At 40.4% G+C, this 12,367-nt stretch overlaps 1 protein-coding gene across 2 annotated transcripts in view; it reads right to left on the bottom strand.

Annotated features, from left to right (window-relative positions):
• The window catches only part of LOC147181156 (laminin subunit alpha-3-like), a 104,369-nt gene that overhangs the window by 4,410 nt on the left and 87,592 nt on the right, over positions 1 to 12,367 (bottom strand). The window contains exons 67-74 of one of the 2 annotated variants that reach the window (XM_086080472.1): positions 12,192 to 12,322; positions 9,558 to 9,692; positions 9,368 to 9,488; positions 4,345 to 4,478; positions 1,179 to 1,359; positions 907 to 1,065; positions 653 to 818; positions 348 to 490 (exon numbers count right to left, since the gene is read on the bottom strand). In XM_086080472.1, the coding sequence (XP_085936598.1) occupies positions 348 to 490; positions 653 to 818; positions 907 to 1,065; positions 1,179 to 1,359; positions 4,345 to 4,478; positions 9,368 to 9,488; positions 9,558 to 9,692; positions 12,192 to 12,322 (1,170 nt within the window). Of the gene's footprint in view, positions 1 to 347; positions 491 to 652; positions 819 to 906; positions 1,066 to 1,178; positions 1,360 to 4,344; positions 4,479 to 7,258; positions 7,912 to 9,367; positions 9,489 to 9,557; positions 9,693 to 12,191; positions 12,323 to 12,367 lie in introns of those variants that run through there. The other variant, XM_086080483.1, reaches the window with a different exon arrangement.

Raw genomic sequence — 12,367 nt, 5'->3', positions numbered from 1 at the left:
ATATTTCTATCTGTTTCAGTTTTGCAGCAATTAGCATTAGAATATAGCTAAGTATCATCATTATTCACAAATCTGTTTAAAACAGTGTGGGGGGGGGGGGGGCTTTTGCAACATGGCCCTGGTTGATCTCTTATACTCTGCTGCCACTTGCTGGCCGTTTTTTGTAATAACTACCGTCGCTTCAAGCATTCCCTTCAGTTCAGAGGCTGCATCAAAGCCTTCTGTATGCTCTAGCATAAAAACATAAAAAACATATGAATACGTTTATGGGACCTTGGTAATATTTAAAATAGAACGTATTTATCCATTTTTGGGAGCAAATGAGTTAACAGCCATTCAGTCCTCACCTCTCCTCTGTGCAGGTAAATACTGACATAATGGCCTTCAGGAGTTCCGCTAGAATCGCCAACATGCAGCAGGAGGCCAGTTGGCGTCCTTGGGCGAACGTTAAACAGTAGCTCAAAACTGGATCCCACGGCAAAGGAATCATCTGGAAAGCGAGAGGGAGTCAATGTTCACGTTAATTACATCAATTGTGCAAATACGTCTGTAAAACAAGAATTCTATGTATGGTACGACTTGATGCTGACATTGCAGCTCAGATGTGGTTATATCATGAAATGTCACACAGGACGGAGTAGTGAGTTCTCACTGATGACGACGTGCGCGCCATTCCCCGCCAAATAGGCCCCCTTCTGAACGTGGCCCTCAAAACAGGGGCCGGCCCCGTGGTTTGTAGTTGGATTCAGCATGGGTGCTCCGTTCATTTGAAAATGGCGGACGCAGCCGGACACGGTTTGCTTTGGGAGGTTCTTGGACTACAAGGGACCAAAAGTACAAATCGCAAACGAGAGTATTTGTCAGGTAATGTGTAAGATGGTGGGAATCTTGATGTTGGAAAAATACCTTTAACTCTTTGTGGAGGTAGCCCGGGGCACTGCCCAAGAACACGGGCGGCATGAAGTGCTTCATGGAGGCCACATCAGCCGCACTCAGCTGACCGTCCTGTGCTCGGATCCCGTCTACCACCAGGCGGAATTTCTTCTTCTCCAAACTGAACATCACCTACAGGAAACAGCAGCACCATATGCTTTACACCATAACATACGAACCTGTTGTGCAGCGGAGTGGAGTGGCAAAGCTATTCTGTTTTGTGATTCAAAATGGCTACAACTCACCGAGTGCCACTTTCCATCGTTGTACTTCTCCCTGTTGAAGATCTCATTGTATTTGCCCACAGACAGTCGGATTCTCCCTTTGGACATGTACAGAGCCAGGTGAGCGTCCCCTCCTCTGGTCGCAGCGAAGAACAGCAGGCCCTCTGGGGATCGAGTCCGGATGTCCAGGGAGAAGTGCGGCCTAGAGGGAAAGAATGATTTACAGTTGCTCTTAACTCATTCGGTGCCAGCGCAGGCAAAATGAATATTTGACGTCTTTAGCTGTCAATGGCAGTGAATGAGCGAAGTCACCCAAAATGGGTGAACTTGTGAACACAGCACTGGGTTCAGAAGAGAGCCAGTATAACGTTATTTATATTAACTCATTTGCTCCCAAAAACGTATAAATATGTTTTATTTTAAATATTTTGTTATTAAGTGTTCCAAAGACATATTTTTAATTTTTTCCATTGGCCAATCGATTTTCAGTTCCCGATTTTCGATTCGATTACCCCCCCCTTTTTTTTTTTTTACACACAAAAAGGTTCATTTGATAACCAAAATATGTTTTTATTTAATATCTACATTTTCCTTGTTACAAACATTAACTTTTTGTAACTTTATTATTATTTGTTTTTTTTAATTTAAATGTAAAATTAACTAATAATTTTGACTTTTTAACTACATTCTTGTTTTGTTATCAGCTTTTTATGGTTAAGGTTAATATTCTGTCCTCGCAACATATGAGACATATATGAAGAATGAAGCTCTAAAAGCTTTGTTGGGGATTCATGTTGATTCTTTTACTATATTCCTTCACGAGAAGGTTTGTCCTTAAACTCTTAATCTTCTCAAATGTATTGAAATAGTTGTGTATGTCTTTATGAAATCTGATTTTAGATTGTGTAATGGGGAACTTGATAAGTTTTATTCGTTCTGCCCTTCTCAAACTTGCATATTGTGATTTTCCCCCCTTTCCTTTGTTATGTTTTTATTGCTGTGCTTGTTTGAGACGAATCAAATCAAATCAAACTCAAATAAAGACGAAACAACAGATGTCTGTTCAACAAGTGTAACATCGCCCTCTGCTGGACTACTAAAACACTACATCAGCGACACGCATTTCACCGTGAGTGTAATTCATCTGATTCAGCGGTCAGACAATAAATTGCCCCATTAAGTAAACAAAGAGCCACTTAAAATACTTGAAACGTTAAATTGATTACGTACAAAGATCTAAACAAGTTTTACTGGCGTCTACAACTACCAGCTAAACAATACCAGATATCCCCAAAACGTGTCCGTCCTCAAAATGGGTCGGCTAGAAACAATGAAAAACTGCGCAAGGCATTACAATTAACGCGTTGTAAATCGATGCTTTTAGTTTTTATATCAATGCATATTTTAAGCAGTTTACACCGAAATTAAATAAATTTTCGATGAATTGTTACATCCCTAGCTAGAACATATAGAGGGCTTTGATGCAGCCTCTGAACTGCAAAGAACGGGTGAAGCAATGGTAGTAATTACAAAAACGACCAGCAGGTGGCAGCAGAGTATAAGAGATTGAGAGCTACTTTTAGAAAAGCAAAACAGCATCGAGCTACTCATGTTTCACAACATTCATTTTATAGCCAAACTTATTTTGACATTTTGAGTTACATGTGTGTGTGGTTTTTTTTACATTTATAAAAGTGTTTTAGAAAAATAATGAATAATGAAAATACCTCAAAGTGCAATTTAAGGCACATTCTCTCCCTTTAAATATGGAGAGTGAATTACAAAGTAGCCTTGGTCCAGAAAAAAAAAAGCAAGTACCAGCTGTCAAACTCATTTATATTACCAGCCACGCCAGCGTTACTAATGCTAACAACAGCTAGCTGCTAGCCCCTAACGTCGTAGATTTGTGCCGTGCCCTACAATGACGGCGTAATTAACTAGCGATTTCTTAGCATCCTAAATTAGCGATTGAATATGAGTTTGGGATAGCGTTGTTTTGATGTTTGCCGCAACTAAAAACTGTCAATAAAAAGTACGGTAAAGAAACCCTAAACGTCGAAAAGGGAAGTCAAGCTAGCCATCACGCCATGACGCCCTCCAACTTCAAAATAACAGTCCACTAAAGCTATTTGCATTGCCGTCAGTGTATTAATCCGAACGCTTTATTTTGAAGTTAGCTCCTTAGCTATCTGTCTGCGAGCTACTCAAACTACACCGCGAGTGACCGGTAGCGAGCTACCGATAGGAGAAGCCTGGTAGCGGTATAGCTAATATGAATAGCAGGGGTTGGGATGGGTTAGCCTCAAGACGTTAGCTTTCGGCTAACGTTGGACTCGTCCGCGAGCTCCCACTTGTCATCACCATCTTTTTTAAATTATCCACAATATTCAATGTGACGGCCGTAGCATTCAATGATTTCCGTAACGAAATACGGACAATCCGTAACAGTTGGCAGCTCTGTGTTTGGCATTCGTGATTTTCATTTGCATATTTGCTCAGTTTTTTGGGGGGATATTTATCCACTGTTATTTGCTGGAAACAAGACTTAATATTGATCTGTTGGCTGGATCAGAATCAGACGATATTTTGCATTTGACGCAAAAGTGGTGAGCCGCTCTGTTGTCTTAATTTGCCCAATGATCAATGACGTAATTGATCGGCTGCACGAAATAAGACGCTATAGTTCATGTTTATCCCCCCCCCCCCCCCCCCCCATACCTTTCAGTTGACACCAATTCTAAATGGGTTTGCACTATTCGTGGGTATCCCCCGCGAATGGCAGCGGTGGACTGTAGGGTAAATATAAATGTTTTTTAAATAGATACATTGCTCTATCTTCAGATCAAATCGGTATGTTCAAATTCAATCGCTGATATGTGATTGGCCGGTACTGGAAACCTATTCACCGTTTGTATATTCAGGTCAAACACGAGAAAGTAACTCTTTGCTGCCACCTGCTGGCATCTTGGTGCGAAAGACCTACTTTATGTTGAAGTGAGTGCTTTGTTGCCATCTTGTGGTATCCAGAGGCAATTGTAAGCCTTTTTGTTGGGGTTGTCAGTTACTCGTAGGGCTTGGAGGAACAATTATGCAATTGAAGAGACAAGACAAAGGACCAACTGTCTTACGCATAACGATGATGCAGCACAAGATTAAAAAAATAAATAAAGTTTGGACACTCACTCACCTGGGCTGCAGCACCTGCAGCGGCAGGCTGTAACTCAAGCGGCTCACGGGCCCCACCATGTGGTACGCGTCTGTCACCAGGCCCGGTAGCGCGCACGGGGACGCGCTTTCGTTCATCCCACGCATGGCCACGACCTTAAACACAAGCAGAAACACGCCAATCAAAGATGGTCCTTTCAGAAATCTACAAATGCGTTCCTGTCAATAAATCCGGTGGCTGCGGCCTCCTGTGACGTCCTAAATACAGCGTGAGGGTCTGATATACTGCACTAGATACCAGTTCTTCGGCAGTGCTTCTGCCTACTTTACCACCATTTAGGGGATTAGCGCCCCCACAAAAAGGACAGGAGAGATCAAGTACTGACGGTGACAGCAAAGGATCACAAAAGTCACGGTTCGGATCGGATCACGGATTTGAGTCACAGAGCAAATCGTTTTTGGGATCAGAAAACAAAACAAGATAAATGGATTTATTTTATAAAATACTTTTGCCCATTAACGCATTCACTGCCATTGGCGGCTATAGACGTGAACATGTTATTTGAACTATTTGTATTAGTTTAATTCCCCCCCCCCTTTTGTTAACAAGAGTGTGAAAACCTAGATTTTTTTATTGTACATTTAGAACAGATATAACATTTTTGATTAATCGTGAGTTAACTAATGAAGTCATGCGATTAATTACAATTAAAAAAAATTAATCGCCTGACGCCCATCATTTTGAATCTTTTTTTTTTAATCGCAAGGTGATTAAATTAAAAAATATATATAATTAATCACATGACTTCAATAATTAACTCACGATTAATCACAAATTTTATATCTGTTCTAAATGTACAATATTTTTTTTTTTGGGGGGGGGTCAAACTCTTATTAACAAAAGTATAAAACTAATAGAAATAATTCAAATGAATTTTTAAATAATCATAATAATTTAAAAAATCAACTCAAAATGTCTAATTTGGTCGTTTAGGATTTAGGAACATAACTTTAAGTGCAATAAGAGGCAGATATTCTTATTTTATACCTGGTCCATGTATAAAATATTAAGTATAATTATTTTATAAAAACACCTTTTCCAATCAATAAAAACATTCAACTCAAAATGTCAAATATTGACGTTTAGATTTTAAGAAAACAACTTTAAGCCATTAATGCAGGGGTGCTCAAGTTCGGTCCTCAAGAGCCCCTATCCAGCTTGTTTTCCATGTTTCTCTCCACTAACACATCTGATTCATGATCAGGGTCAATATCAGGCTTCTGCAAAGCTTGCTTATTAGCTGATCATTAGATTTTTTTTATATATATAAGGAAAAAGACAAAGTGCCAGCCAGGCACTAATGCTAACACTAGCTGCTAGCCAACAGAGAGCACAACAATATATTGCAATATCGATTTTTTCCACCCCACCCCTAGTTGTTACTAACATAACAATTAGATCCATGTTTCAAAAATAATTTCCAGTTTAATACATTTTGTAGGTTTATTTGGACGTACGCCGCCATTGTTATTCACGTCGCAACGCATTCAGTGCTTAGTGACGTAAAATCCCTAAAGGGAGGAGCAAAACTTTTGATCTGGTGAATAGCGAGAGCAAGGCGTGGGGGGGGGGGGGGGGGGACTCTCCCAATCATATGTTGTTTCTTTAGGAACGCTACGAGGCTTACCTTGCTTTCTTTATGGCTCGGCATTGAGAGCCCGCCGCCATTCTACGTCACTACGCACTGATTGCGTAAATAACAGTACGTCCAGATAAACTTTCTACAAAATGTATTAAACTGGAATTTTGTTTTTTTTTAAATGAATCTCAGTTATGTTAGAAAAAATAACATAGAGAAAACAGTCGGGATTCCTTTAAACGTTATGAGGACGTCTTTCACATTTTTTGAACCAGCGCGCACTCTCATGCTCCTCTATTTCTATGAAGTTAATTACTTGCATAATTTAAAACAAAGCTTGACATGAAGAAATATTCTGAATGTCATACGCAAACATTTATCGAATGCTTTACTTTAAATCATGTCGTTATGTTTATTGCTCAAACACAACCTGTGCTACCTGTCAAGCTGTTACACGATTAATGCGATAATTATTTGTAATTAATCAATGAGTTGACACTTTAACTTCGACACACGGCTGGAATGGCCGATATTTTGTGTGCCAACCCTGCTTTGACAGCACTAATATATAGTTAACTTAAAACTGTTAATTCTGTTAATTTCATGTAGAAGTGACTGTTAAATCCAGTATATAAAAATGTCAAATTGAATTAAATGTTCATTTTCATTGTTATATTTTGTATGGGTTGCGCCAAGAGGGATGTTTATTTTCATTTCAAAAGCAGTTCGTGTTTCACACCAGGATCTGCGATGTTAATCTGCCATTATGGATCATATCTATAAAGTTTATGTAGTTCAACCCATGTGGGTTAGGATTGTAATTGGATATCTTTCTCCAGTTGTGATTGCAAAAGCGCTTATAAGCAAAGTGCACCATCTTTATTGGGGGGTTTCGTTTGTCGTACCCCCCCCCCCCCCCCCACGTGTTATGGTCACAATTGACATGACATAGGGCAGTTTTGTAATAAAAACTCCAATGTTTTGTTTATATACACCTAGCCATGCATTTTCTATACAGCTAATTAGAGCACCTTAATTGTATCCCGTTATTCGATTAATCGATGGAATAATCGATTCTAAAAATAATCGATAGTGACAGCCCTACAGCTAATACTGTCATCACCGAGGTACAGTAATTGAACCCATTCTGCCTGCACAAGTCAGACGAGTGAACCACTACACCGTCGGTGACTCGAGTTAATATCCAAACTGTATTCAAGACTCAAATGATGATTGATGCTGCATTGATGGCGTGCTTGTGTGTTACTTTTAACATGGAAGAAAGAGACAATGAGATGATTTTAGTCAGGCTTGTTATTTATGAGTGTCGTTTAAGCATAGAAACATCTGAAGAGGTCAAACATGGCGCTGAATATATTATATTTTTAAAGTGGAAGGCAAGCGTACACATTTCTTGAAAATAATATGTTATATGTGACCTCACTAGTCTAACCATGACATTCTGATCATGAAGCAAAATCCATCTGTTTTTATCCATCTCAGCGGGCGGCCATTTTGCCACTTGCTGTCGACGGAAGATGACATCACGGCTGCTCAGGGCTCAGGCAACGACCAATCACAGCTCACCTGTTTTCTGAAGCTGCGCTGTGATGGGTTGTTGCCAAGTCCTGAACAACTTTGATGCCATCTTCAATCGACAGCAAGTGGCAAAATGGCCGCCTTCTGATATTGATAAAAACGGCTGGATTTTGCTGCTTAACTCATATTCCACCAACACAAAACTAACCAGAATGCCATATTTGGAACCTTGGGGCTGCATTGAACATATTATTGTCTTGGTTGACTTCCCCTTTAACTAGTTGTGATGGTCCATAGGCTCATGCAACGTGTTGCTTTTATTGAATGAATGACAGAAAAAGAGAAGAGTGTAGCACAATGTTATGGTTAGACGCTTGTCAGCTGGTCTTTAGGCTCCTCCTTCTTCATCTCTGGAAATGAGGCAGCAGAATAAAGTCAGTCAAACACATCAAGTCACACAATTCTACAGCAGTAAGGACCAGGGATGGTCCCAATAGAACGGAAATTTGGCTCATTTTGTGGAGCTTGATGGCAACATGTTGGTTTTTTAATGGGCGATATTGTGTGATGCCTAAAATGGCTGTCATAGGACTGAAAAACACTTTATATATGAGGTAAGTTAAACTTACTAATAAGTTATATAAATAAAGCTGTCCCCGCTAGTTGACAATGAGTTAGCTCGCCAATTAGCCCGCAAGCTAACCGGCTAGCTCGCGAATTAACGGCTATTTGGTTAGCCTACGATCTAACAGTTAGCTCGCGAATTAGTCACTATTTGGGAGTTAGCCCGCAAGCTAACAGTTAGCTCGCGTATTAGCAGCTATGCAGGAGTCAGCGTGCGGGTGAACGTTAAGCCCGCGAGCCAACCGTTAGCTCGCATATCTGCGGCGATTCGGGAGTTAGCCCGCAAGCTAACCATTAGCTCGCGTATTAGCGGCCATTTAGGAGTTAGCGTGCGGGTGAACGCTTAGCCCGCGAGCTAACCGTTAGCTCGCAAATTAGCAGCGATTTGGGAGTTAGCCCGCAAGTTAACCATTAGCTCGCGTGTATTAGCTGCTATTTAGGAGTTAGCGTGCGGGTCAACGTTATGCCCGCGAGCTAATTAGCTCGCAAATTAGCTCGCAAATTAGCTCACAAATTAGCAGCGATTTGGGAGCTAACGTTTAGCTCGCGAATTAGTGGTTATTTTGGAATTAGCGTGCGGGCTAACGGTTAGGAAATATTGATAAAAGTGGGCAGTGAGCGAGTGCATCACGTGTGTCTTCCTGTATGTGTCTGTGCGTGTAAGCCCCATTATAATGATTGCAAAGCACTCCAAGTGAAGGCCGCTCATGGCTGTTTCACTAATTTTTGCCACAGAAAACCAGTCTGATGAAGACTGCATCGGCATTTGGGGCACACAAGAATGACGGAACACCCACAAAAAGCAGAGAAGACAGCCGTGTTGATTAGACATTCATTTCTGGCCAGTAGCTGCGTTGAGGATACGTTGAAGATAAGTGAAAGATGAACGTTGAACATTTCAGTTATATATATATTTTTTTACTTATTTACTGTAGTAAATCTTAATAAGATATTTGTTGTCATTTAACTTTATAAGACATAATGCTGAGGCTGGGGGCACCATGCACTTTCTGTCAAAATGTAAAACAAAGTTGCCCATTTTCTAAGATGTAAAAACCCTTTAACATGTTTCAAATCACAAAAGCTGTTTCATAAACATGTGCTTGGAGGCATTTAAGCAAGTTAAGTGCTGGAATTTTTATTACTAAAAATTCTGACACCTTTCTCTGATTCAAATATCGGCCTCCTTGACTACCGATCGGTATCGGCCTTGAAAAAAAGCATATCAAGCGCAACGCTCACCTTCTTGGGGTCACGATTCATCATTTGTTGAATAAGACTGTCGGGGGTGCAAACGTCCACCAGGACGTCTCCGGAAGACTTGAAGTCGGTGAAGTCCTCGGGCTTGTACTTGTGGTCGGGCCTGGGAGCGGAACGAGAAATAAAAACACACATCGGTGCAGAGCGGACGCGGCGCGCGGACGACAATTACCGTCTGGTGTAGAGGTTGGAGATGCAGCCTTTGAATTTATCTCGTCCCAGAATCACAGAGCCACCCGAGTCCGCCATGGAGACGCTTCCGCTCTGCTCCACGCCGCTGTCGTCGTCATCAATTAGCATCTCCATCCTGTAGGGGGCAGTCAATACACTTTTTAGCCTGGGTTAGCTAAAAGGTATGTCATTATAAGTTTATTATGGATTTTAAATAGTAAATGACGGTTGCATTATTCACTGAAAAACTGCCCTAAGATGCCACAAGATGGCGCCAAATTCTTGTTAATAGAAAAGTACTCTTTTTCTTTCATTGGTTTATTCGTTAAGTAGTGGATATTAACTAGAGTCGTTTTTCTTATTGAAAAGTAGTACTCGGGAGAGTCATCGCTGTATCTATGTAACACTTTAGGTGCATATTTTCTAAATCAAAACATCTGTAAGAAATTTATTTTTAAGGGAAGGTACATTTTTTAATGATTTTAAACAATTTTGGGAAGATACTTTCAAAACAGGCAATTCTAAACAATTTTGGGGTCAACTACTCATGATCCCAATAATAATTTTCATGTGCACAAATTGTTAGAATAAATGTACATAAGTTATCCCATATTTACTTTTATAGTATTGTAAAGCATTTATTCAGCAGCATTATAACCTTGTTTAAATCATGAAGTTGTCTGTAAAGAAGAGCAGAGGGTGAGAAGAGCATGACTCCTACTCCGACTTGCAGAACAGGAACTGTGCCCTTTATCACAAGATAAGGACTGAAACATTTTGTTGTTGGAGTGCCGAATAAGTCTGTATTATTATCTGCACAATGACTCATATCCGCGATGGTTTTAATGTCGCTGCTGTGTACTCCTCCCCATTTAGAGCAGCAACGGCTCTGTAACTAGGGAACGCCTTGTAAAAAAATAAAAAGAGACAGCTCGGGAGAGTGTGCCTCAGAGAGGGTAGGAGATTGTAATCTGTGCACATCTCTGTCCGTTCTCCTCGCGAGTAAAAATAATCGAGGGCTACGTTCACACCGAAGGTCTTAATGCTCAAATTACGATTTTTTGGTGAAATCAGATTTTTTTTAGTAAGCGTTTACATTACCTATTTATTGCGACCTCAGTCTGTCTGCTGTGTGAAAGTTATGCGTCCCCAAAGTGACTCGCATGCGCAGACGAAGATAAAACGTCACTCACAACGCTGTGTTTGCGGAAGTAAATACGTATGGTCCAGTGTGTCGGGGCTAATATTTTTCTCATCTCATATCTTCATAGGAGTGATGCGGGAGGAGGTAGAAATAATATTTTGTGAAAATGAGGCGAGCCTGTTCGAGCTCCTCATCACACGGAAACCTCTTTTTTTTTCTTCCCCTAACGATGACGTCACGTCATTGCCGCGCGTAATAAAGGAGCTGTCTGCATGGCTAAATGACCAATATCACCACCACAAATGTCATCTTTAGACTTCATGTTTTAGGTGGGATTAAGTTGAAGTCAAATATAAAGTCACAACTGTTACACGAAACAACTTTGCCGATTCACTTTCTGCCGAGCCGTGCGGACCTGGCGGATGCGTCAAGCATAAATCAAGCTTAATGCCTCGCCTGCACTCCGCATAATTTATTTTTGATGACGTCGAGGTCGGATACACGCAACCTGGCCGTTCAGACTGCGGTCGCATTGCAAAAATTCGGATACGTATCCGATCTAGGACTACATATGAAAGTGACCCAGGTCGGATATGAAAAAAATCGGAATTGAGCCGTTCAGACCGACATAAAACAAGTCAGAACAGGTCGCATTTGCCTGCAGTGTGAACGTAGCCTTAGTCTCTTTTCTTCCTTCCCTGTCTGTTGTGTATTAAATGTTCTAGGTTGGCTGAACCTGACAAATCTTTATTTATGATTTTTAAATTAAACATTTATTTATTTTTTTCTTCTTTCTTTTCCACGTAAATAGTTCCAATAGTTGATGGCACAGCACTCAGTTTTAAGATGCAATCTGTACTTACTGTTTTATATTTATGTTTTAGATTTGTTCACCAGATTGCAGCCCCCCCCCCCCCCCCCATCCAAAGCATGCAGCAAAATTTCACACTGCTCACTGTTTTCTGCAAGGATGCCTTGCTACTGAAATGATACACATTGTGTCGCTGTAATTCATATGCCCATGCTAGGGATGGACGAGTACCAATGTCAGGTATCGGTATCAGGCTGATACCAGGGTTTATTTTAAGGTAAGATGGTGCCTGATACCAGTATCAGCCGCCCTCTTGTGGCATTTTTATCATGAGGAATTTAGAAGTTAAAACAACAGCAAATTGCCATTAATTTCACACAATTTTAAGGAAAACGCTGTATTGGGATATATAGTCATTTAGTTTTTTTTTATTCCATGTATCCAAAGTACTAGTAGTATTGGTACTTCATATTGGTATCTGTGACTACTCAAGAGTTGAGTGCTTGTACTGGTATCGGTCTGAAAAAAGTGGTATCGAGCATCACTAGCACATGCATTGTAAAAAGAAAAAAAGAAAAAAATCATATTTGCGTTTGTCGCAATTTTCTACAATGATATAATTTGTTATTTTCTATTTTTACAAAAACAAATTGGCGTGAATTAATGTGTCCATTTCATACCTGCCAGCTTTTCTGGACACAGTCAAATAATGCCACTGGCCATCGTTGTATTTCTTGTTCGAAATCCACATCTTGTTGTTAAAAGACACAACCACGTTGCCATTTTGTAAAGCCAGATGAATCCCGTTAGCCTGGATGGAATAAAACAAGGAATTCCAAATGAGGGATTTGAAGCC

The sequence above is a fragment of the Leptonotus elevatus genome, chromosome 1, assembly GCF_054856555.1.
Source record: "Leptonotus elevatus isolate MCC_2025b chromosome 1, RoL_Lele_1.0, whole genome shotgun sequence".
In the NCBI taxonomy this organism is placed as follows: domain Eukaryota; kingdom Metazoa; phylum Chordata; class Actinopteri; order Syngnathiformes; family Syngnathidae; genus Leptonotus; species Leptonotus elevatus.
The sequence above is the reverse complement of the archived record's forward strand: the minus strand, read 5'-3'. Positions and strand labels throughout refer to the sequence as shown.